General features: G+C 38.1%; 1 protein-coding gene across 2 annotated transcripts in view; it reads right to left on the reverse strand.

Moving 5' to 3' along the window:
• The window catches only part of LOC136867305 (pre-mRNA-splicing factor 38B), a 141,802-nt gene that overhangs the window by 38,104 nt on the left and 77,186 nt on the right, over positions 1–26,512 (reverse strand). Inside the window, exons 6-8 of one of the 2 annotated variants that reach the window (XM_067144458.2) lie at positions 25,530–25,649; positions 18,849–19,201; positions 11,007–11,108 (exon numbers count right to left, since the gene is read on the reverse strand). In XM_067144458.2, the coding sequence (XP_067000559.1) occupies positions 11,007–11,108; positions 18,849–19,201; positions 25,530–25,649 (575 nt within the window). Of the gene's footprint in view, positions 1–11,002; positions 11,109–18,848; positions 19,202–25,529; positions 25,650–26,512 lie in introns of both variants that reach the window. The other variant, XM_067144459.2, reaches the window with a different exon arrangement.

Here is a 26,512-nt window from a genome sequence, read left to right on the forward strand (position 1 = left end):
AATAAGTTCCTTTACTAGTACAGCTGATTTGTACGAGATCGTCTTACATTATGTGTCAAATGTTTCCAATTGTCAGAAACATATGGGAGCTAGAAGCTGAGAAGAATTCTGAAAAGCAAACCGTCTGCAATTATTATGTTGTAGTAGAATCTGTTTTGTCTCTGAAGAAGTTGACACTCTAAATCTGCACCTCAGAAAGATCGGAAGCAAGAATTCATAGGGAAAAGATTGTATTGAAAGGAGTTACTAAAGAGATATTGGCATATTATAAACATACAATATTGTAAAACAAGATATCTTGTTATTGAATGAAAAGGCAAGTGTATCGCTTGAACTGTTAAAATTGTATTAAGGTGTATGACCTTGTTCTAATTGATATCTCTAAGTTTCAGGTAATATGGAAATGTCATCAGATAATTATTCAGATGCTGTGTGTGCACGTATCAACATGAACAACTAAAATAGAGGGACCTCAAAGGATCTGATCAAAAATGTGATGGACAATACTTGATAATGTTATTGAGTGAGAGCTGAACTCGGAAGGTGACACCGTCGTGGAGTAACAACCCAGGATGAGTACTTGAATATCTTATACATATTCCGCCACGTAATTGCTTATTGTAGTTGTAGAGTAGTATTTATTTTGTTGTCAATTTTGACATGAACAATTTTAACTTGAAAACGACCGTTATTTGTTGGACATTGCGTTGTGATATTTATGATCGTTACGTCTAGTGTGGTGAGCCAGACTACGTTGTGATAATATGCGATAGTTGTGTAAGATTTCTTTAATGTTTGCTAGCAAGGTTTTGCGAAAGTTTCTTCGACATGGATGTTATTGGTACCGTAATGATGTTATGGTATTGAACGCTAATTTAACTTGGAGCTCAGAATACCTCGGAGGAGCTCGGTATTTTGCGACGTGCGATTCTGTGGTCTTCAAAATGTTATGTGCTTGTGTGGAAATACAGTGTTTGATAATAGAAGTGTGATACTATTGTGGTGATATGGAATTAATGCGGCAACGTATTTAGTAATTTTATGTAATTGCCTGAATAGATTGTTCTTTAGTATTGTGAATTCGCTGTGCATGACGAGTTGTGCGATGTAATAAGGTGTTAGTTACGGTAGGATCTTTGAAAATATTTACGTGGATAGAGAGATGTGATGATTATAGACGTGTCATTAGGATTGCGAATTTTATGATGATGTTATGTGAAGGTCCTGATGATGGTATTGACGGTAGGAACTATGTTGGTCATGCGTGAATTTTGATGTTGTCGTGATGAATAATTTATTTAGGTACGAGGCCGTATTTTAGAATAATGTTGTAGGATGTTGCACTCACGAACACTAGTAGTTGGTCGTCACATTTATCCTATTTAAATACAAGATTGACCAGAGCGCACGATTTTAAAGGGATGTTTAGGATCTTCGCAAGATATTCGGTAACGTAAAGATATTGAGGTCATGTCGTAAAGGAAATATGATCTTCTATGGTAAGTAAACCATTTCTTTGCTAGTTGGATTTTGTAGATCATTTGAGTTGACGCCTAGTGCTAATGTAGTATTCCAGGTCAACGTCGCAGTGGTATCCGGAGGCGCAGAATCAACGTAGTTAGACAAGGTTATTGTAGATGTTGCAATGTTATTTGATGTTTTTATCTAGGTGTGGTCACCGATGAATGTACGTGAGGATCGAGTCTGTCTTTTAAATACATGATTTTGATGGATGTTACATTATGTTATGATCCTGTGTCTTTCAAGCATTTCTGTTGCATTTATGGTGATTTTATGAAGTTAGAATAACGGTATTTTTCAAGTTGCTAGATAGACAGATACTGACTTATATGCGGTGATTTTTAAAGGAAATGACGGAATATTATGAGATATTTGGGTAGTAAATAGCATCCTGAAGTGGACGATTCTATAATTCCCAGTGATTTATTTTGAAAAAAAATGCGAGATTGATAACCGATCTTTCCAAATAAGCCTTCAGCAGAGGGACACTTTGTCTCTTTTGTTTCGATTGACAATGTTGTATTTATTTGTAACAAGAGCCTGAAGTTAGGTGTTTATTTTCAAGTTAACATAATATTTTCCTTCCTATTTTCATTTGTGTTGCCGATAATTTGTTCTTAATGTAATTGATACATTTAAAGTTATTTTTAAGTCATTAAACGGGAGATCCTTCCATAAAATAAAACATTTTACGGAGTTATCATTTAAAGTAGCGTAGGAACACTAGGTTAGTTACTTAATTTAGGATAAGATTAAATGTTGGTTAATGTGTCTCGTCGAATATGCCAATATCTTCGATCTCTTAATACTCTATTGCGGAATATTCACGTAATTTAGGCAGAAATGATGATTACATTCCACGTTAAAAGCCACGATGATAACAGTCCACTTAATTAACCTGTGTCCCAACTCGTCGGACTTGCACGTCCCTTGAGTGGAGCCTACATGGATCTCCGACTGCATTGCTTCGCCGCGGCTTAACCCAACCTTGAGATACAGAATTAAAATATACAAAATGGTCACAGGGACTGCTGTCAGGGCACATATAGTTTTCCCGGAATATGCGTTCAAATTACGTGGTCCCGCGAGCATCGTAATTAAATCACGTTGTAAAAGTCCCGTATTATCCGTTCCTCGAAGAAACGATTTCCCGGATCAACCGTCCAGAAATCCCAGTCCCATCAACGCTAAATCCTCGACCAATCGTTTTTTAATAAGCTGTATCTGACGAAAGGACGGCTATGGCATATATATATATGGATCTTGGCGTTAACGCCCCTTCATTGCGATAATTAAAGCAAGTAGGCCTACTGTACCGGTACTGGAAAAGCGATCGGCGGTGAACTTGCATAAGGGACCATCTTAGCATCGCATTCGGGTGGTATTGTTTAGAGAATCTCGGAAAATCATAAAGCAGAGAGTGGCCACAACAATTGCAAGGAGACACGGCGCATTTCGACAGCTCTGCTCGAAGACGGAACGAGTTTCGTCAAATGTTTGCACTTATAAAACGTCCACATTATGTCCAGGGTTAGATGTTTATATTTTTACATTTTTTTCGATCGTACTGCCGAACAGGTTTTCGGCACTTTGCTCAGGGCACTGTAGAGTAACTGGGCTTTCAGGCAGGAATCGAAACTGCTCCTTCTTAACACAAATTCAGTATTTTTTATATTATCGTACATTATTATGTTAGCAAGACCAGAACAGATGTTCTACCTTACATTAAAAAAGAAAAAGCCATGGGAGGTCTTGGGATTGCCTATTACTGTTTAGGTCCTAATGTAAGACTGGGAATTTTACGTTTTCGTGTTAAAATACCAAAACCCGCAGTCGTTTTATTTGCGCACGTCACATTTAAATAGTTGGTATAATTTCCAACTCGTACTGACATGTGCAGCGAGCGCGCTTACCAGGTGACCTCAAGGTCACGAATAACCGTAATTTCTGAAGTTTTGATGATATTTCTTTTATCTTTCCAATTTGTGACGGGCAGAATTGAATATAATGCATTCGAGAACTTTTAAGAATCGATACTTACATTCGAAACCGTGTTTTCGAGTTCAACATAACCTTTAAAAGTCGATGTAGGCCTAATTTGCGCGGTACGAGATTTCCAGAAACTGACTACGTACGAACAGTATATCGGAGACCAAATTACAATGAAAGATTAAGAAATGAAGGGATTTCGCCATCATTTTGGGTGCTTTTGTATCTAATGTGCTTTATTTTATTAGATGAGAGAATTAAAAACTACTTGGGGTCGATTGTCGTTTGACTTGGCGTTATTAGATTTTTCGAAGAGTTTGGCTAGCCTAATCAAAGTTTCTGAACTGAAAGAAGTTTTCACGGGAAACTGACGAAGATTCCCCTGTAAAACTGAATATAAAGTATCGAGATTTTGAACTCGCGTACCGGTAATTAATACGGTTTCGCGGTCCAACATGCCAGAGGGCCCGAGTTCGATTGCGACCAGTTGAGACCATTTTACCTGGGTATAAGTCTGGTTCCAGGTCCACTCAGCCTACGTGATTACCTTTAATTGTGGAGCTATCTAATGGTGAGATGGCGATCCCGATCTAGTTCGCCAGGAATATCGGCCGAGAAGATTCGTCGCACTGACCATGCGCACCTCGTAATCTGCAGGCATTCGGGCTGATCAGCGGTCGCTTGGCAGGCAGTCCCACTGGGGCTGTAGCTTAGTTTGGTTTGGTTTAGGAGTTTTTGTAAGATTATAATTATACATATTTCATTTTTGTGATGTTTAGCCAAATTGTTGATGGTTTTCATGCATTCCCGAATTTTCCGTTTTCCCGTGTTGTACGTTTTATTTTCATGGTCCCTTGAAAAACGGAGAATCGAGGTTTCACTGTATTTACACAGAAAGTACCCGATGCCCTTAAAATCAAACTTTCCTATGACTCTATTCTTGTACGATTTACCGCCATGGCACTTCTCTTGTACTTCAGAAATGTAAACACTTGCTGCGTCACAAAGTATTCTAAGACCCATTAATACATTCAATCACCTCGATTCACAGTTTAACCTCTTCAGTGGCACGCCCGAGAAATTCTCGGGTGGCGCTCGCCTGCCCATAACGTCACCGCCCGAGAAATTCTCGTTTAACTGCAGTGTTCATTTCGTGATTGCCCAATAATTTCTAGGGTACTGTAATCTTTTTGGATGTTTTCCAGCATTCTCAACAGATGGCGGGAGGATTTCCAGCTGTATTCATGAAGCCTCTGGCCTAAAATATGCCTTATTTTCTCTATTTTACATATACAATCTCTGGCCAGCTGACGAGGTAAACAGAAATGGCGAGCGCGAAACGGAAGAGAAGTTTGTCTGAAGACAAAATAAGGAACTATATCAAAGATGAATCTCTAAGTGACATTAGTATTTCTGATAGTAGTGGTAATGATTCTATTGATTCTACAGATGATGACCTTCTTAGTAATTATAGGGGAAGTGAAGAAAATATTACGTCAGAAGCTAAGGTGATGGTAGATGTTGAATATACATTCGTGTGGAAAAAGAGTAAGTCTGGGATAGTGTGCGACCGAATATAATTCCATTTACGGGAAATCCTGGTGTGAGGGTTGGATTATTACCAGAGATGAGTACGATCTACTGTTTTGAACTGGTTATAACGTATAACGGTTTAAGTTGTAAATTTGACAGTGACCAAAAAAAATTCATAGGGCCTATGCTAAAAGTGCATTCAAAAACTTGTAAATAAATCTCCGCATGCAAGGGAACAGTTTTTAAAAAGCTCTTATGAAATTTGAAAAATGTGTTGCGTTAGTGTTGTTGATGGGAATAATACAAAAGCCTGAAATAAAAATGTATTGCTCACAGGACAGTATTCTCAAATCACCAATATTTTAGAAACCATATCACAGGCCTACTGTAAAAAAAGTCTAAATAGAGTGTAAAGTAAGATTTTATTAACCTTGAATAATATATGAACGTGTTCCCTTAATAATTGCTGCTCATTCCTTGCTTCATAAAAATAAATTATTTCCTCCAAAAAACCTCACTTTTGTGGCACAGGTCGTCTGCCAAAACCCGCCACTGAAGGGGTTAAACCTTTCCAATGTCATGGAAAAACTATTTCCGACATGTATCCAACAAGGTGCATTTACAATGTTCAAATAATGCACTTGGATAAATCACTGACGAACATAACCTCACGCAATGAAAGAAAAACAATAACACAATTGAAAGACGAGGATAAATTATGCTGCTTGCCCTGTGCAAATGCATTATTTTTGGGATATCTGTACTGTTTGCATTTTTAGATGCTTTGTACTGGGATGGAAAGTGTTCGACGCCCTTAAAACATTGTAGCTTATCGAACTTTTCTATGATGAGGGGATAAAGTTTCTCGCTTCCATGTGCATTGCAATTGCAACGCACTACAATGACCCCATCCCCGACCCTTGTACGATTCTCCGGCTGGCACTTTCTCCTTTAAAACCATAAGACCGTTTGGGCTCGCATTAAAATAAAGCAATGCAGTTTCATCGGCAATGACAGTATTTTTCGGTGCCTGCGAATTTATTATATGAGCCACGCTTTTTCGTCAACTGTCGGCATCGCCAGTGTTCGCGCATTTTGTTTTCCCGCACACTGACTGTTGCGTGATATTACGGCGTTCCTTAAAAGGTTGAATACAAAAGAATTCCGATTTCATTCAACTTGGCAATCATGAAGCGCGCTGTAGACCCACCGAAGTGAGTGTAAGTGCGGAAAGCTACCCCTCCTCGTTCCGGAACACGCGTTCTATTATGACGCGGATAAATTTCGAGTTGAAATTACTCTGTAACATACTATTGTTTTAAAATGTAAAGGCAGTTTCGAATTAAAAGTCTGAATATCGGTAATGGGGCCGACATTGTACTTCGAATTACGAATTATCCGTACCGGTATTTCGAATTAAACAATTTAAATAACATGCAAAACAGTATCTCATGTTTTCGGGAACGAGAGCTTCTTTGAATTACGTGGGATTTTGAATTAACCGATTTCGAATTATCGAGGTTCTACTGTATATAAATAAATATGGATCGGATCTAGTGTGATTTGCTTCTATCGTGGGATGACTTAAGAGACGGTTTAAAAATCGAATCCCGTACGGGATCTTAGGCATATTGAATTTGGTGGTGTCGACTCAAAGCGAAGTGTAGTGTTCCCCAAGATTCAGTTATGTAAATCTTTTATTTCATTTCAGGACGTTGCCCGACTTTCTTATGTACTTGATTTTGAAATCATTTAAAGATCGATCCTGGCACATTTGTGTTGGTTTGACATTTATTCGAGCCAATTTCCAGCGTCTTCTTTGTTTTATTTTTGCATTTAGTGTGGATATTTGACAATGTGCTTAGTTTAATAAATCTATTCTACCCCCTATATTGCCTCTTATCCACGTAGTTATGTTGTTGTTTACCCGTCCATATACCCCTGGTATCCGTTTTTTAGATGTTAGTTTTATTTACTGCTCTAGTTTTCTTTTCGAATGGTAACCACGAAGCTCTCCGACAGCACCGGCATATTCTTTCTAGGACGGGAACGGCACACACTATGGCAATTAGACCACTGACTTAAGATGAGTTGAAAAAATTAGTAAATGCCTCAGCAGATGAAGAATCACTTTCCGAGTTTGAAGATCATGTCAGTAATACATCTGAAAACGAGTATTCTGGTGACAGTTACGACAGTCCACAGCCAGTACAAAATCATTTTACTTCACGAATGATACTACTGTGGTCAATTATATTCCTAAGAGAAATAAGAATGTTGTACTTATCAGCCACAGCCACAGGGCTGATAATTCAACCAAAGGGGCTGGTAGACATGCTTGATCAACTACAGTAGAAGTCCACAATAGCGAGTACGGCTTATAACGAAAACCCCATTATACCGACAATATTCTGAAGTCCCTTCAAAATTCCTATATTAAACTGTGAATTATCATTCGGTTACAGCGAGAACCTTATCACTGATGCATCCATTATTACGAGCGATTAAGCGCGCGCGATTTCTTCCATTATCGATATTTATGCACCCAGCGATTATGATGCACGCAATTGATTATCTTCGTATCGTTTCCTCGCTATGTCCACTAGTGAGTTCTCTCGTCAACATTCGAAGGCGATGTCGGAGTCTATTAGTAATACCCGTCGATTGCTGTTCCGTAAAAAAATTTGAAATGAAAGAGAACATATTTTCATAATAAATGCGTAAATAACATGTCCGATAACAGTTCGTAACTCATTAAAAATAAAGGCTGAATAAACGATCGCTTAATTTTGATGCTAAATACTGCAGTTAAGTAAAAATGGGATACACCTCGATATGTGGCAGAGTGCATAATTGATTTCACAGGTTAGTTTTTATTTTCTCGCGTCTGGTTAAATTACGGAAAGGTCATTATCATGTAGATTTATAGCGAGAAGGTTATCATTTCTCTAGTGGCGCTTGAAGTATGAAGGATAGGTGACGCTGTTTGAATAAGGAAACCACCGAGCTCGATAGCTACAGTCGCTTAAGTGCGGCAGGTATACAGTAATTGGGAGACAGTGGGTTCGAGCCCCACTGTCTCCAGCCCTAAAGATGGTTTTCCGTGGTTTCCCATTTTCGCACCAGGCAAATGCCGGGGCTGTACCTTAATTAAGGCCACGGCCGCTTGCTTCAAATTCCTAGGACTTTCCTATCCCATCATCGCCGTAAGACATATCTGTGTTGGAGCGACGTTAAAAAAAAAAAAAAAAGAATAAGGAAACTAAAACGTTTGCCACAAAATGCGATCGATCATGTTTGGTACAGTATAGTTTTCTCTCTATGTGCATTTGCGAGCTCTCTCGTCGACATTCAAAGGCGATGTTGAGATTGATTAGTAATACCCAACGACTGCTATTCTCTGATAGTCTGATAGTTCTAATTCGAATAGAGAAAATTTGAACGAAACATAATAGCATGTTTTCGTAATAAATGCGTAAATAACGTGGCCGATGGCAGTTGGTAACTCGTTAAAACTAACGGCTGAAGTAAACGATCTCTTAATTTTAATGTTATTTACAGAAATTAAGTAAGAATGTGATACACCTAAAGATATGGCAGAGTATATCACTGATTTCAGAGGGTAGTTCATATTTTCTCGCGTCTAGTCGAATTTCGGAAAGGCTATTCACATGTAAATTTTTAGCGAGGATAACTCATTTCTCTACATGCGTTTCAAATATGATTTTGTGACACATATACGGTTAGGTTAGGTGACGCCATTTGAAGAAGAAAACTCTGGAGTGATACTGTATTTCTCCGAATCCAAGATGACATTTATTTCCTCAGAATCTCATGCGAAAAATCAAGGTTCGTCTTGCAATCGCAGCCTTACAGTAATGAATACCACTAGCAACACTCGTGGTAGCCACGCTGCTTCTTTTCACCCCCACACACGCACGCACACACAAAATTTGTTGAGAATAAACGACCGCATCTTTATTATACGTCGCTAGCCTTGGCAACCGGCATCCTGTGTGTAACGTCACTGGATCTCAGGAAATAGTGAAGAGAGAATGATATTCTATTAGCCTTTATAAAAACGTTTCTCAAATCTGCAGAATGGCATCAAAACGTGCGAGCCTTCGAATTCTTAGAATGGCCCCAGGCACTCAGTGGCAGAGTTATAACGCGTCTACTGTACCGTACCTGACTCATAGTAAAATTAAGTTTTATAGACAGCAAGAATATTTTCGTGATGGATAGTCGTAAAGATACGTGGAACAGGCATTGCCGGCAAATTTTCAACGGGTTCTCGTCGATATGCCAATTTTTTGTTAATGGTTATTAAACACTCGGAAATGTAGAGTAATTGTGCAGCTGCAAGAAAATATGGCGTTGGCCTAACTAAAGCCAATATTTGGCGCCAGCGTGAAGACAAAGATATAAAAAATGCATTCAGTGGTCCGTAACAAGGACGCTTTAAAGAAGTTGAAAATGAAATTGTGAGGTATGTGCACGGAAAACGCAAGGGCAGAAAGGTATTACCGTGGCGCAATAAATTCGTTCAGTGACCTTCAACGTCCGCGATAAGGCCTATACATCGCTAGCCTCTGAAGTAGGCCGAACCTGGCAAGTGAGACGTGCGTGTAGAGGTAGCCGGTTATATCTGATGCTGAGTAAAAGTACCGTAATAGTTTTTATAGACAGCAAGAATATTTTCCTGACGGATCGCCGTACTGTAGAAACGCATGGAACAGGTATTGCCGGCAAATTTTCAACGGGTTCTCTTCGGCATTATGATGCCAATTTTAAGTTAATGGTCATTAAACCCGCGGAAATAAAGAATAATTGTGCACCTGCATAAAAAATGCGGCATAACGAAAGCCAATGTTCGGCGTCTAAAAATAATATAAAAATGTTAACTGTATAACAAAGGCATTCCTATGATTTTACAAAGCACTTTTTGAGCCTGATTTAAATATTTTGAAGGTAAATGTGGCGTTCGTCTTCGATTCGGAGAAATACGAAACTGTACTTTTTTCAGAATGAAATTAAACATACACTTTCACGTAGTATCGGATTTCGAAAAATAACAAACACGGAAGTCGTAGTGTGGATATCAACCGCGGAAACGCAAGTTTTGAACAAAATGATTGCTGTTTCATACCGATTTTAATGTGTATGGGGGTTTTCCGACCTTTATACAAAAATCGGATATAACGACAATTCGCTATAGCGAGTAAATTTTCTGCTGTTGTGAATTCTCGCTAAAACGGACTTCTACTGTATCAGGTACATATACATGCAAACTAAAACCCAACAGGTGGACGATGATTGATTTCTACAATATTTTTGACGTTTCTGCTTATAACGCAAACATCTCGTGGACTTCGACTGACTAACTAGAATTCACGAAAAGTGACTAGGAGGAGGATATTCTTGGAGGAACTTGGAAAGTCATGGGTAATTCCCAAGAACAGAAGATTCTTCGAGAAGGATCAGGAGCATCCAAAATCCTAAAGATGTGGCTAGTGTACCAGAATTAGTAACAAATAAAAAAACCTACAAAACATGCACGTTGTAAATTCTGTCCATCAAACGACAATAAAACACACATGTTGTGTGGAAAATGTAATAAACATATTTGCAAAACACATGTCTCCTACTTGTATCCAAACTACAATCAGTAAGAAGAAAAGAACTATAGTGCTTTCAAAGATGAATGCCTGTAGATTACACGTATGTTGTTTATTACACTGTTCAAATGACACTGACCAAGCAGTATGAAGCTCAAGGCCAACATAGCAGTAAACCCTCCTTCCCTGCAACTGGCCTTGAACAAAGTTTCCGCAACCACCCATTCTCCAGATAATAGGATGACCCGGTATTTAAGAAATAGTTGTGTGCAAACTAATTAATACAACAACCAGATGTAACACTATAATGAATATTTAATGTATGTCATCAATATACTGACCTACCTCGATTTCTCACGATCCCGGTCTCGCTCACGCCTCTGTCGTTCCTTTTCTCTTCTCAGCTCTTCAGCAAAATCATCCGGTGTTCTGTGCCGATGACTCGAGCTGAAAAAATTTTCACTCTTAATAATGTATACTACAAAGTAATCTCTGGATTGGGCAGAAAACTGTGGTGAAATGAAGGAAATTTTTACACTTTTGTTATTAGCACGTAATTCATCATATTTCCCCATATATAGTGTGCTTAATTAAAGGAGAACATAAAATACCTATTTTGATTTTCATTGCAAAATATGTAATATGGGAATTCAATAACAATGCTGTTAATCCAGTGCCTCTATATCCAACCGTTTCCAAGTTACGTGTAGAAGTAGTAACTGCTCGTGACGTCACTGTGCTGTCGAGTCTACCCAACAGCCTTGATGCTGAGCATAAACTCAGGCTCTCTTTCCCCACATTCCATCTGCTGCTGCCATAGTTAGTGGGCTTATTTTTCACTTATAATGGATATAACATTCGACAGTATCAGTCTGAGCCAGAACGAATGAGGTTTGCTGATGTCCATTCATGTAATGATCTTGATATGGATATACTAAACATTACAGGCTGAGCCTGTATGCGAATTTGGTGTAAATGTAATGGTAAAATATTTTCACTCATGTCATTCTGAGTGTCGTGTACATCTTTATCGTTACCACTTTTGTTTAATACTGTGCCAACAAACTACCTTTTCTTTTAGTCATGGATATGAATGAAGAAAATGAATGCTGTTGTGAATTAGATAATGTAAAAGCAATGAAATTAGAGGAATTTATGTGTAACAAGAAATCCCTAGTTTAGATGGCTTATTTTAAACCATGGGGTGTTTACAATGAAAAGGCATAACATGAGCTTAAAAAGAATTAACAGGGCAAACAAATGTTTACTCAGCTTAAAATCCATCAAACAGAACGTGGCATTTTTATTTCAAACAGTTCACTTCCTCGGTAAATTCATGGCTGGGCCAGAAGTTGCAATGTCTAACTATTTTCTAGCTATTTCACTTCCTAACTCACACTGTATTTGTAAACTACATTCGTGTTCGTATGGTAAAATATTTTCACTTATATCATTCTGAATGTTGTGTACATCTTTATTGTTACCACTTTGTTTAATACTGTGTCAACAAATTACCTTTCCTTTTAGTCTCGTACCTTTCTGCCCTGCTCTTTCTACCTGTAGTTACTGACGAATACTCCCACAGTGTATGTATTTTGTGCAGCGGCTTCCATACAAATTAGCATTCCTGTAATGAGAAATATATCCATCTGTCGGTGCTGGACATATTATTGAAGGAAAAGCCCCTGGCTTCAATTTTGGACCTTGTAGCTTTTTTGTAGGCATCAACATTTTCAAAACTTATGTTTCATCATAGTCTGTATTTTTTTAAAGGCACTAAAAAACACAGTAACTCCCTTACCGGGAAAAAAAATTGTTTCCTCTTGCAAAATTGTACCAACTGCTAAACCTACGAGGCGGCTTACCTCGATTTGGAAATCTACAGTTTTGATTTCTACTCGCTATGTTGTTACAGCTGTATATACTACAGGTAGCCCTTTCGACAATCAGTCATCACAAACGATTATAGTAAACAAGATTTCAATAAACGGAAAAGTGGCCGAGCATGTATTGTAACAATCAACTGGATGGAGCGGTTAACTTGCATTTCTTTGGCTTACCGTGTAACCGCACAGAAAAAAAAAAAAGAGGTCTTCACTAGTTGATATGAATTTATATTACTATATATTTAACAATAATGTACAACGGGTGATTGTTTGGTACACCCTGTCAATATATTATTGATATCTGAATAAATAATTTATACATACATGTTTCGGGAGCCTTAACTCCCTTCGTCAGCATATTTACATCAAAATCTACCTTACACAAGTCTCAAGATACAACATTTAGCTTATTAACATTAAGCATTGTCCTGTATAACCTCAACTCTAGACCACTATATGTACATATTGCTTTTTGTATAGTAATGCCTGTTGTAACCCAACATGTAAGACATGGAACATATTTAACATATTTAAAAACACTCCACAACAGAATCTCTCCTTGGCCTAGCCTAAATTTATGCACGTGTCTACTTTGAACACCAGGCCTGTATTCTACTGCTGAATACTTTAGCTGACGTTGCCATGGTTACGGCTGGTCATTTCTTCACTTGATTCCTGTAGTGGGGTAGTGTGATGCCAATATATCCATAACAGCTGGTTTTAGGCCCTTAAAACAGGTTTGTTCTTTGCATCGTGGGGCTTAAAATAAGATTGTGGTGTTATCCTTGTACGACAAATTTGATATTTCTCCTATATTAGCCTATGTATGTGTGTAATGGACTTACCATCTCTGTCAATTATCGTTGCACTTTCTTCTCTATCACCTCATGTTCAACACCGACAGTGATCACCACTTTCCTTCTTCACTGACTGATGAATCACTGAACCTCGTGGTTATGCGTCAAGAGTCTGCTGACGTCATTGCTGCCACCTTTACCTCATGCCTCGAATGTTCCATTATCATGTGATAAATATCATTTTTGATCCATATTGATGATATTTGATTGAAATAATAACATTAAGTTATTAAAATTAATAAAATAACTTAATGTTATTATTTCAATGTTCCATTATCTTTGATTGTGTTCTGTTCTGCGTGACATAACCTCCCCTCGTGTTCCTCCACTCTCTGCCTTGGCAATAGATACTGCCTCACACAGCCCTCTCATCGAGACACGTTTCGACTGTTGGGGAGAGAGACAATGGGAGAAGATCATCTTTACGATGTTGCTGTAAAATTCTAATCAAGTTCAGGACTTTTCATACCAGTATGCACCATGAGGCAGTGTAACCTGAACTTATATCTTTAAATTCTGATTTCTAAGGTTATTGGGTGTTTGAACTCGATCTTGGAATCAATATGACAGTCAATAAATTGTTAATCCATTCACTCCATTCAATGTTGTGGTTTTTGAGACACACAATATTATTTTGGTCAATACTTCAGAACTCTTGTACTTAAATGCTGTTTGTATAATTTTACTGTCAGATGGACTGTTTCGTTAAAGATTCTTCGTATTTGTGGACTTTTTTCCAACTGTTCTCTTAACCCCTCAGCGTCGCAGCCATTTAAATAGCTTCCTACCCCGCGGCCGGATGAGATTTCAACTACGCGCGACTGAAATACATCGATTCACTTAAAGCGTTACTACAAGTATAAGAGTATCCCGATTTTCACGAAATTTGGAATTCCTTATGACAGAACTATGTACATGCAAATAATTACATAATTGTTTCACATTTCCTTAGTAATTTAGTTCCGTGTGATAGAGTTCGAATCACTCTTTGAGACAGGGACTCAAGTCACACTCCTGGCAGCAGTACACTGACGTCTTCTTTCCGCCGTGTTTTGAACACAGCATACAATGTCTCTAAGGTTTGGATTTCCAACTCTTGGGTGCTAATTTCCTGATAAAATGTCTTTCCTGCATCCTTGGAACTGTATTATGTGATGGGCGCCGGCCTTGAATATTTCGTTCCCCTCCCTCCCGAGCGTATTTTGTAAACAAACCTTTCACCAGCTGAACCCGATAAGGTAATTGCTCAATATTTGTCTCTGTGACCTGTGTGAGTATTAGTAGAGAATTTAGCAATCAGAATTCACCGTTGAAAACTTCTCTTTGACTTGTATAATTATCTATAGTCTCTTACACGAAATTTCCAAGTACTGTTTCCTCCTCATCGTCACTCTTATCATTTTCCACTGCTACATCATCTATTTCATTATCACTGCTTCTTATACTGTCACTACTACTTCCGACTAAACTTTCATCTGAATTACACAATATTTCAAGCACGTTACTGTCAGTCAAACCACGGCTGAGCGTGGCGCGTCACACGGACTGGTGAAGCTGCAGCGAGACCGAAAGCAGCAGGACGAAACTGAATGAGGGGAATAACATTTATGACGAAACAAACCAACTCGATACATATTTCAGATAAATGGTTGAGATATCGTCTTTCAAACGAGATATATACCATGAACAACTGGTTCTCGTATCGTATGACAGAAAGCAGCACTAACTGATGCCTACAAAGAGCGCTCGTGGAGAGTTACGAAAATATTACAAGCTGAGAAATAAAGGCAAATATAATAAATAAACCGCACTCCCAATGTACAAATAGAGCAAAGAACATCACACGAAAAGACAAACTTCTCAGATCATCATTTCTTTATTTTATTCTGTGGGAAAGAATGAAGCAAACAGACTTTAAAAAAAAAGCAAGAGATTAGTGCTCAGACTTATTTGACAAATAATTATCCTTGCAAAAACAACTACATTATAACGATTTTTCAATTCTTATTTACAACACTGATAAACCCGAAACTGTCTTCTTGGAAACAAAACAATTTGCATATCAGTAACTCCAAAACTCTTCGCTCTATAGCCGTAAATGTGAAACCATGTATGGGTCTATACCATGTATAGAGGTCGGCGGCTACGGAAGAAAAGAGGGTCTATACCACGTATAGAGGTCGGCGCTGAGGGGTTAATCAGATCTCGTCCGCTCAGTGTTTTCAAGTTAAGCCTATGCCTTTGATTTGAATTTATAAATTTTCCTCTATATATTTTCATTTGAGGATATTCTGGATTCTCAATGTTACTTTAACCTACCAGTGTTCTATTCAATTGTTCACCTGTGTTTCCTAAATATGTTGTATTTTTACGGTTTGTACAAATTTGTTTGGGAAAGATCATTTCTATGTATTTCAGTCTGTACTTGACAAATCTCACTCAGATGATACATAACCTATGGAATACAGTCAAGCATCTGTAGTTTTGTAAAAACTTTCCTATCTTTTGTAATGATCAGAAATGTACTATTCTATTCTTTTGCTTGTGCCTGAATACATCTATTTGTTAAACTGATTTTCTTTGATGTACTCAGATTCTTATCTGCTTGTAACATCAATATCTGTATATTATCTTGTACCATCCACAGCTCTCCACTAGTTGTTTTGTTGTATTGTTATTATGCTTCCACTGCAAACCCACTCTGCTACTAATATTCTACATCAACTCTTTTCCTATTACTCTTCATTAAACTCTAACAAAATACGTTACATGTGCCAAAGGGCTTAAATCTATGGAATGGAGAGGGCTGTTAATTTTTTTTTTTAAGATGGCGTTAAAAGCAGGTTCCCAAAAGGTATGCATACAAAATTCGGTTCAGATTGGTGGAACGGTATGGATCTGTTTTATACATTTTACCGTACCAGCTATAACAGAGATATTCACGAATTTCGATTTTTGTTCCTAAGTCCATATCAACGCTGAACCACGAGAAAATAAGTGAACAGAATTTAATGAAAATTGGTATGTAAAATCTGGGAATAAGGTGCTACAATCTAGGTTATAAATAACTTTTATTCACGGTGGATGAAATTGTAGTTTAGGGGAAGGTGCCTAAAATTTAATTTTTTAAATACAGTAGTAGACAGTTATGGCGAGAATTCATAACAGCGAAAAATTTACTCGTTACATCCGATTTTTTGTAAAAGTCGTGAAAGCACCCATACACATTAAAATCAGTATGAAACGGCAATCAGTTTGTTCAAAACTTACATTTTCGCGGATAATATCCACATTACGGCTTACTTGTTTGTTATTTTTCGAAATCCGATACTACGTGACAGTGATAGTACCGTATTTCTCCAAATCCAAGATGACCCCCAATTTTTCCTTCAAAAATTTAAATGTCTTAAAAGGGCTTTGTAAAATCGTATGAATGCCTTTCTTATACTGTACGCATTTTAGACTATTTTCAGGCACCGAACATTGGCTTTAGTTACGGCGTATTCTTATGTGGCTGCACAATTATTCTTTATTTGAGCGGGTTTAATAACCATTAACTTAAAATTGGCATCATAATATCAAAGAGAACGCATTGAAAATTTGCCGGCAATACCTATTCCATGTGTCTCTACAATACGACTATCCATCAGGAAAATATTCTTGCTTACTATAAAACAACTGTTACTTTCACTCAGCGTCAGATACTATCGGCTGCCACTACACGCATGTCCGACTTGCCGGGTTAGGCCAACTTCAGCGGCTAGCGATGTATATGCCTAATAATACCAATATAAATGGTCCGTTATTGGACATTATAAATTTTCCAGCTAACTCATTCCTGGTTGCCAGCGTTTCGCCCTCGTGTGCTAGGCTGGGCTCATCAGTTGGTACCTAGCACACCTACCAAGACGCTGGCTAGTGCATACCGAGGAGGCCACCGCGTAGGCTAATTGTAGCCACCGGCAGTGCCAATGCACTGAGACACTTTGCCTCATTATCAAAAATTGATGCCTGCTTGGCCATCAGATGATTAGATGTTGATTCCCATAGGGAATCTGAAATATTTGTGCCTAATCGCGGATGTTGAAGGTCAACGAACAAGTTTACTGCGCTGCGGTATAGCAATTCCGCCCTTGCGTCTTTCATGCACGTACCTCACAATTTCATCTTCGACTTCTTTAAAGCGTCCATGTGGCGGACAACTGAATGAATTTTTTGTACAGTATGCATTATAAAGATAATTTTGTCTTTATGCTAACGCCGAATGTCGGCTTTAGTTAGGCCTATGCCGTACTTTCTTGCGGCTGCACAATTATTCTACATTTCCGAGTGTTTAATAGGCAATATCGATGAGAACCCGTTGAAAATTTACCGGCAATACTTGTTTCATATATCTTCATGCTTGTTCTCTACATTTATCATCTCAGGATTTACCTCAACAGTTGTAACTGAGATAGAGAGACTGCATTGTTTAGGTTAGGTATGCTACTACCTCTAAATGCCCAGATAGTGCCAGAAGTTCCACAATGAAAAAACAATAGGAAACCTTGCCATAATAATGGATATCTACAGCAGTAGAGGTAATGAGTTCTATGTATTATCATAATGCTTAATTTCATACACTCATCTCCGTAGTATGATTTGTTAGGTACTTTGATGAGTAAAACAACTGTTATGATTGGATTGTTTTTATCGCATTTTAAACCTACTTCTCTAAACGTTACCTATGTTGGCCTGACTTATGAGATATTAAATGATCTCTCCTGCTACATAAATAGCAACATCCGTGAATATTTCTTAACTAAAGTAAGCTCGTGTCTTCATCCTGAGGTTGTGCAGCTCTTTCCAACCATAGCCCCATTGAAGGTGAGCAGCCATGTACTCTTTCACCACATATCAACCTTCCTGCCATTCTTAAATCTCTGGCAGTTTTGGAAATTAAACTTGGGCCCCCGAGAATGGCAGCTAATTGTCCTAACCGTTACATGGCGGAGGCGGACATTTTTAACTACAAAACACAGACATATCACATGACTGATGCATGTTTGCAATGTGTGGTTCATACATATGAAACTGTTCACCTATTTGCGTGATGTCATCAGAGCTGCAGTATACTATGGAAGTGGGTATTTCTTAACTATGAAACGTAGTTACACTGCGTGACTTCGATGCGTGCTTGCATTGCGCGAGTCGGACAGACGAAACTATTCACCTATTTGTGTGATTTCATCAAAGTTGCAGTATGGTCTGTACTAACTATGAAACGGAATCGTGGTTATTCTGTGATGAGTTACATTGGGGGGGATCTTATATGCAAACTTTAATTTGTTTCACTTTCACTGTCTCGATAAGCCAGGGGGGGGGGGGTCTAATACACGAAGAAATATGTGCATAGCAATGGTGGTGGTATGAATTATGTAATAAAAGATAAGACATCCACTCACCTTTCCCTGTGGTCCCTGGATCTATGATGGTGATGGTGATGGTGGTGATCCCTCTCTTTGCTTCTTTCCTTCTCTCGATGTCTAGGACTGCGGTCTCTCTTTTCTCGACGCCGATGATCTGGACTGTGTGGCCGTTTGCGCTCCTTTTCTGGGGGAGGAGTTCGTCTTCTCTGATCTACTGGGCCATCTGCACGTCGCAAGCGTGAAAATCGCTCAGCCTCACCAAAGGATACCTCATTGTCTGGAATGTGTCGTGCCTCTTTTGAGGGTTGCGGCTGCTGAGGAGCCAACTTGGGTTGACGAACGGGTGCAGAAGGAGGAAACCGCTCCAGCATTTTCTTCTCCAGTTTTTGCTGAGGAAAAATAAAATCAATATAATTTATAATGCAAAAGATAAGCAAACTACATGCATCAATACTGCAAACCTATTCTTCCAAATAATGTAGTGATTATATTAATAGTAATGTTTTTCGATTTATGTCCCACTAATTACTTTTAAGGCTCTTGAAGAAGTCAAAATGCTGGACATTTTATCCCACAGGAGTTCTTTTACATGTTGGTAAATCTACCAACATGATGCTGGCATTTCTAAGCATCTTCAAACATCACTTCATCTTAGAAAGCCAAGGCTATTCACCCTTACACTGTACTGAAGAATATATGCATACCTGCCGACTTTACAAAACCAAAAAAAAAAAAGGAGATTTTGATATGAAAATCAGGAGATACAACTGGTCAAACTGTTTATTCTACATGGCTTGGGCAATACATACTTTATCCTAGCAAGCTCCGTATATTATGTCGTCAAGACCACATTTAAATTAACACATATTTCCAGGGAAACTGAGTGGAATCTAAATCCATAAATATTTTACACTCATATGTATTCGTATTCAGCGAGACCTAAATATACAACACCGGAAAATTTATAAGAACATGTATGTTACGGTAGGCATACCTTCCACCTTACTGATTTACAGATGCTTTGCGATCATTAGAAAATTGATGTTTATTAAAAGCAGCAGCAGTGACAGATTTAGACTGTTTAAGAAACCCTCTGTCAAAAGTTTGTTGAAAGCAGTTGCCCTGTAGCCTTGCTTTTACTGTCAACAACCTCTCCAAGTTTGACCTGAACTGTGTTTGTGCTTTAGTCACCCGACCAAATACCCTCTCACATTCACCGTTACTGTGAGGGATTGTTAAAATACCAAGAATAACACAAACTAATCTATCATAATTTAGGCTCCCATCACTACTTCTTAATTTTCTCACCATCGACCACTGCACATCAATTCTTTCTTCCATTAAGATCTCATCTAGTATATCATTATCAGAAATCACAGAACTGGAACTGTAATTCATCCATGGCTTCATGCTCTTCACCTGCATCTGCATTCCGTAACACTGGAACTTAGCCACAAAATACATTAAAAAAGAAAATGAAGCCTCGGATACAGATGTAATTTGTGCAACTGTTACATTCTTCAGCATTTCATTCTTCATTGGAAACTTGTGGACAATGTAGTCACATACAGCAATGAAGTACTTTCGAACTATTGAGAAAAATTCCTCCTTCTCATCATGCTTCATATGCTCTATGAATTGGGAAGTGCAACTACCAATGACCAAGTCACAATCACTCTTCTGGTTTCCCCTGCTGGGGAAAGAGAGGAGGATTTAACCACTGAAGGTCGTACAAATTTCGATATCAAATTCCTTTTTGTGTCCAGCAGCAGATCCTGCAGTAAATGGATGTGAGGCACACTTGGCTGCAAAATTACATTTGTTTTATCAAATGTAGGTATAGTAAAACCTCGTTAAGACGTTTCTGCAAGGGACAAGGAAAACGAACGTGTTAAGCGAGAAAACGTACTACTGATTACATGAATAAAAACTATCCAACAGGAATACGGAAACACTAGATACAATTTATTTCCGACATATGGGGATTTTCTGTTTTATTTCCACGGGTACAGTGAAACTCTATGAGAAGAGAATATTAAGAGGTGAAAAAAACAAGAGAGAACAAATATGAGAACTTATTCTGCTGGAGTTGTATGTTATATGGTAACAACTATGGGATATAAGTTACAATCTTCTTTGTTACTTACATCAGTCAAAAAAGAAAATAGTGCACTGAAAAGTGTTAAAAACATCAAACAACAAATATGAAAACATTTGAACGGGCCCCATAAAAATATCGAAGTATTATTGCAGATCACACTCTTAAAGTGATAGAGTTGAAACTGGAAGGTGCAAGTTTCAACATTCACACCAACTCTGCGCGCTTAAAGATGTAGATGCCAGTCGACTTGCCAACAGACTTCAATTTTGTCTTCATTAGTAAGGATTTCAAGACTTTTCCCGTATCCATAATTAGGCAATCACAAGAAAAATATGCACCATGCTGGTCAACTTCACACGATTATGTTCCTGTTGTAGGCTACCACGCGACAAATATTTACTCATTCGGGACAAATATTTCAGGTTCCCTATGGGAATCAATATCTATATCAAATATTCGCTACCCGTCACTGTACAACTAAACACGAAATGAACTAACTTTTGAATGGAATGCAAAAAACAAGCACAAACAGGCTCAGTGTGTTATTCTGCAGTTTCACTGCTAACCGGCAAGCAAAACTGAGCATTTCTGAGGCTAATGGCTTGATCCCTGAAGGTGCAATTTATCCTGTGAAGTTCAAGATTCAAGGCCTTTTCGAACTATCACACAACTGTGGCGAGAGCTCTTAACCGAGTTGGAAATCATATTCCTTCCACAAGAGATGACAAATAACACTTTTGGGGATAGGAAAAATGTGATCGTACTAAGCGATAATATCGAAAATTCGTGATCTGTTAAGCGAGATATTTTTATACAGATTTAATACGATGAGGATCTGGACTTTGAATTTATGACGCACTAAGAGGGAAAACACGTTAATCAGGAGCGGACCAATGAGGTTTCACTGTATAACATTTGATAAAAACAGACATAGAGCCCTTTTTAAATTTGATGACAGGAACATAAAAATCCTTTCTTCACGAGACAGACTGCACTTAACAAAAGGAATCCAGTTCAGCTGTTTTGGGTAAAGAACATGGGACTGGTGATTCATTAGTTCTTTTCCTTGAAGGGGCAGCACCCTCTACTGATGTTTATTTCATCTTTGGAATATGGTAAGTTTTGAGACTTCCAAACTGACTAGTCTTACTAGACTTCACTCCATAACTGGGCAGGTTGGACAAAGGCTGTCACTGTCCCAACAACCCGATAAACATTTGCCCACACAAAGCCAACGGATGCACACATGCTTAAAAATTTTCGTTATCTCGACACTGTACAGTTCCTGAAATTGTTTCAGTTTCTCTTTCCTCTTAGTACTTCTTTGCAGAAAATAGTATATGTCCATCAAATTATCATCAATCCTGAATGGCAAGCATGATGCTCCCTTTTCTGCAGTCAAACAACAAAGAGATCAAGCATATTATGTTTCAGCACACGAGCAACTCTATTCTTCATCCAACCACTGCCAGTGCATTGTCACAACATAAGGCTTAACAGCTAAGTGCAATGTTGCATTCTTTCAGGGTGTTGAGAAGAAGGGCATCTATGTTCACACCAGTTAAGCCCGCTTTCAAGTTAGGAACAGACAATAAGCAGCTTTCAATGTTTTGTTATATGGTAACAACTATGAGATATAAGTTACAATCTTCTTTGTTACTTCCATCAGTCGAAACAGAAAATGGCCATTTCCTCAAAGTTTCTACTATTTCTTTGCAATTTCCGCAATAATTGCAGCAGTTTTTGTTCTTGCACAGCCATATTTCTTTCCAATATCACTGTCTGGGAACATTTTTCTGAAATGTGGCTTGGACGATCTGCATAATTAAGTGGCAAACAGACATAAAGCCCTTTTTTAAATTTGATGACAGGAACATAAAAATCCTTTCTTCACGAGAAAGACTGCACTTAACAAAAGGAATCCTGTTCAGTTGTTTTGGGTGAAGAACATGGGACGGGTGATTCATTAGTTCTTTTCCTTGAAGGGGCAGCACCCTCTACTGATGTTTATTTCATCTTTGGAATATGGTAAGTTTTGAGACTTCCAAACTGACTAGTCTTACTAGACTTCACTCCATAACTGAGCAGATTGGACAAAGGCTGTCACTGTTCCAACAACCCGATAAACATTTGCCCACACAAAGCCAACGGATGCACACATGCTTAAAAATTTTCGTTATCTCGACACTGTACAGTTCCTGAAATTGTTTCAGTTTCTCTTTCCTCTTAGTACTTCTTTGCAGAAAATAGTATATGTCCATCAAATTATCATCAATCCTGAATGGCAAGCATGATGCTCCCTTTTCTGCAGTCAAACAACAAAGAGATCAAGCATATTATGTTTCAGCACACGAGCAACTCTATTCTTCATCCAACCATTGCCAGTGCATTGTCACAACATAAGGCTTAACAGCTAAGTGCAATGTTGCATTCTTTCAGGGTGTTGAGAAGAAGGGCACCTATGTTCACACCAGTTAAGCCCCCTTTCAAGTTAGGAACAGACAATAAGCAGCTTTCAACTTTTTGTTATATGGTAACAACTATGGGATATAGGTTACAATCTTCTTTGTTACTTCCATCAGTCGAAAAAGAAAATGGCCATTTCCTCAAAGTTTCTACTATTTCTTCTTTCTCTATCTTTGCAATTTCCCCAATAATTGCAGCAGTTTTTTGTTCTTGCACAGCCGTATTTCTTTCCAATATCACTGTCTGGGAATATTTTTCTGAAATGTGGCTTGGACGATCTGCATAATTAAGTGGCAAATTATGCTCCAAAATAAATGATGTAAACAAGCATTCACCCTTTATCAACCCACCACCTTGACTTTTAACAGAAAAAATTAGTTTTTATTACTGTCTATACACTTGACGTTTTCTCTGTGCTTCTTTGTTTCCACGAGTTATGAAACATCACTTTTTCCACCATGCGATACAGAAATATCACATCGAAAACAGTACAAAATGTAAAAGATGCACCTTTCCTGGATTCAATAATGCACAGAAACTGTTTCAAGAAAACAGAATTGTATTTCTTGGCCACACTGAACAATCAAACACCAAGCAAAAACACTAAAAGATGACAAATTTGCATTATAATCTATACACAGCCAGTTAACATGAAAATTAACCACCTTCACGGATTCAGGAAACCAAATAGCATTTAGCCCACTATAAAAACTTCAATAAATACTGTATAAGCTTCACTGAAACACGCGCACATCAAACCAAAAAGGATAGAACACCATTGAACACAATTATATAACAGAAAAATCAACAACAGAAGAATCCAAACCAGTTTTAGCCAAAAGTCACCAAATTCTAAATTAAAAGTCGCTAAATCAAACCCCCCTAAATCAAACCCCTCTGCATTAATGACTGCTTTAGGAGAAATCAGCGTGGCAAGGTTATTCCATTTAGTGTGTAAGATGTGTGCAACAGGAGAAGTGCCATCCGATTTTTGGCAGAATGTTGTTATGCCTATTCCCAAGAAAGCTGGTGCTGACAAGTGCAAAAACTACCACACCATTAGTTTAGTACCTCATGCCTGCAAAATTTCAACACACAGAAGAATGGAAGGAAAAGTTGAAACTGAATTGGGAGAAGAACAGTTTGGCTTCAGAAGAAATGTACAAACACGTGAAGCAATCCTGACTTTACGTCTGATTTTAGAGGTGATATAGATGTTGATTCCCATAGGGAATCTGAAATATTTGTCCCGAATGAGTAAATTTATAATACCAATATAAATGGCCCGTTATTGGACATTATAAATTTTCCAGCTAACTCATTCCCGGTTGCCAGCGTTCTGCCCCCTTATGCTACGCTGGGCTCATCAGTTGGTACCTAGCACACCTACCAAGATGAATGGCTAGTACACACTGTGGAGGCCACTGCGCAAGCTACTTGGAGCCACCGGCAGTGCCAATGCACTATGAGAGATTTTGTCTAATTACCAACAATTGATGCCTGCTTGGCCATCAGATTATATAGATGCTGATTCCCATAGGCAATCTGAAATATTTGTCCCGAATGAGTTAATTTATAATACCAATATAAATTGTCCTTTATTGAACATTATAAATTTTCCAGCTGGCAACCAGGAATGAACTAGGGGAGAGATCACACTTCTATCTACTACTCGCTGTGGTAATGGAGTGCAGTTGAATGAAGTACATGATATACGAAATATTAGATTAGGAAATGAGATCTTAAAGGAAGTACATGAATACTGTTATTTTGGTAGTAACATACCTAACGATGGCAGAAGTAAGGACGACATAAAATGCAGACTAGCACAAGAATTTGTGTTGTATCGGTATAATATACATAAGAGAAGAACAATAGCATATTGTTATATTAAATTATGAAGGACACACATCAAGAGGCATCTATGTTATTGTACAAAAGAAACAAATGAATACCACCTTGTTATACATGTGGAATGCCTCAGCAGATAATTTATTACACAGTTAAGGAAATGTTACCAGAACATATAGTATGGTTAAATGAGACTACCTATGTACTTCCATCATCCTTGTCTGTTCAACAGATAAAAAAATCTTCAACTACAGAACATATCCGTGTGAGCAAATTACTATTGAATGCCCAGCTCTCACCTGAATGGGAACAGGTATTCGGGGAAAGAGGGTTGAGAACCATTCTAATTTGGTGAGAAATGCTCGTAACATCTCTCCAACAGTCATGACCTGACCACCTCCAGCTTTCACATCAACCTCCTGAAACCAAACACAATCACACATCATTAGGTTAAGTGTAAGAAGAGTCTTACTGTGAGGGCCATATAGTATACCTCAGCTTCCAACTTATTCCAATAAGAATTCTGCACTGAGAACCAACTAGACAAGAAACAAGGAACATTGCAGGATCAAATTTTCACTACATGAATATGTGACTTCTGGGCAAGTACCAACTTCCCCCATTATAACTGAGGTCAGTGATTTAATTTGTGTTGTATCGGTATAATATACATAAAAGAGGAACAGTAGCATATTGTTCGAAAATGTGATATGATGGAGGTGTACAATTACATTAGCATTTTATACATCTATTCTAGGAAATGTCTTTCCTAATCTGAAGTATTTGCTTTCTTATTCATTTCAAATACAGTGGAACCTCAATTATCTGTTCTGTTATCTGTTTTCCTCAATTATTCATTCACATCACGTGGTCCTGCGATCATCCTAATTAAATATATTTTAAAAAATCCCACATTATACATTCTTCAAAATGATTTCGCACATCAACCATCCAGAAATTTTAGTCCTATCAATGCTAAATCCTCAATCAAGTGTTTTTCAAGAAACAGTATCTAAAGAAAAGGTAGCTATGTCATGCCTATGGATCTTCGCGTTAACTTCCTAACATTGCAGTAATTAGAGCAAGTACCGGAAAAGCAATCGGCAACGAACTACTTATTTATGGGACCATCTCTGCATTGCATTTGCTTGGTACTGAATGGGGAAACCACAGAAGTCATAAATCAGAGTGGTTGCAACAGGAGGAAGGAGACGGAGTACATTCAGACAACTCTACTTGAAGATGGAACAAATTTTCTCATCCAGGGTTAAATGTTTATTTT

The sequence above is a fragment of the Anabrus simplex genome, chromosome 3 (genome assembly GCF_040414725.1).
Source record: "Anabrus simplex isolate iqAnaSimp1 chromosome 3, ASM4041472v1, whole genome shotgun sequence".
NCBI lineage: Eukaryota > Metazoa > Arthropoda > Insecta > Orthoptera > Tettigoniidae > Anabrus > Anabrus simplex.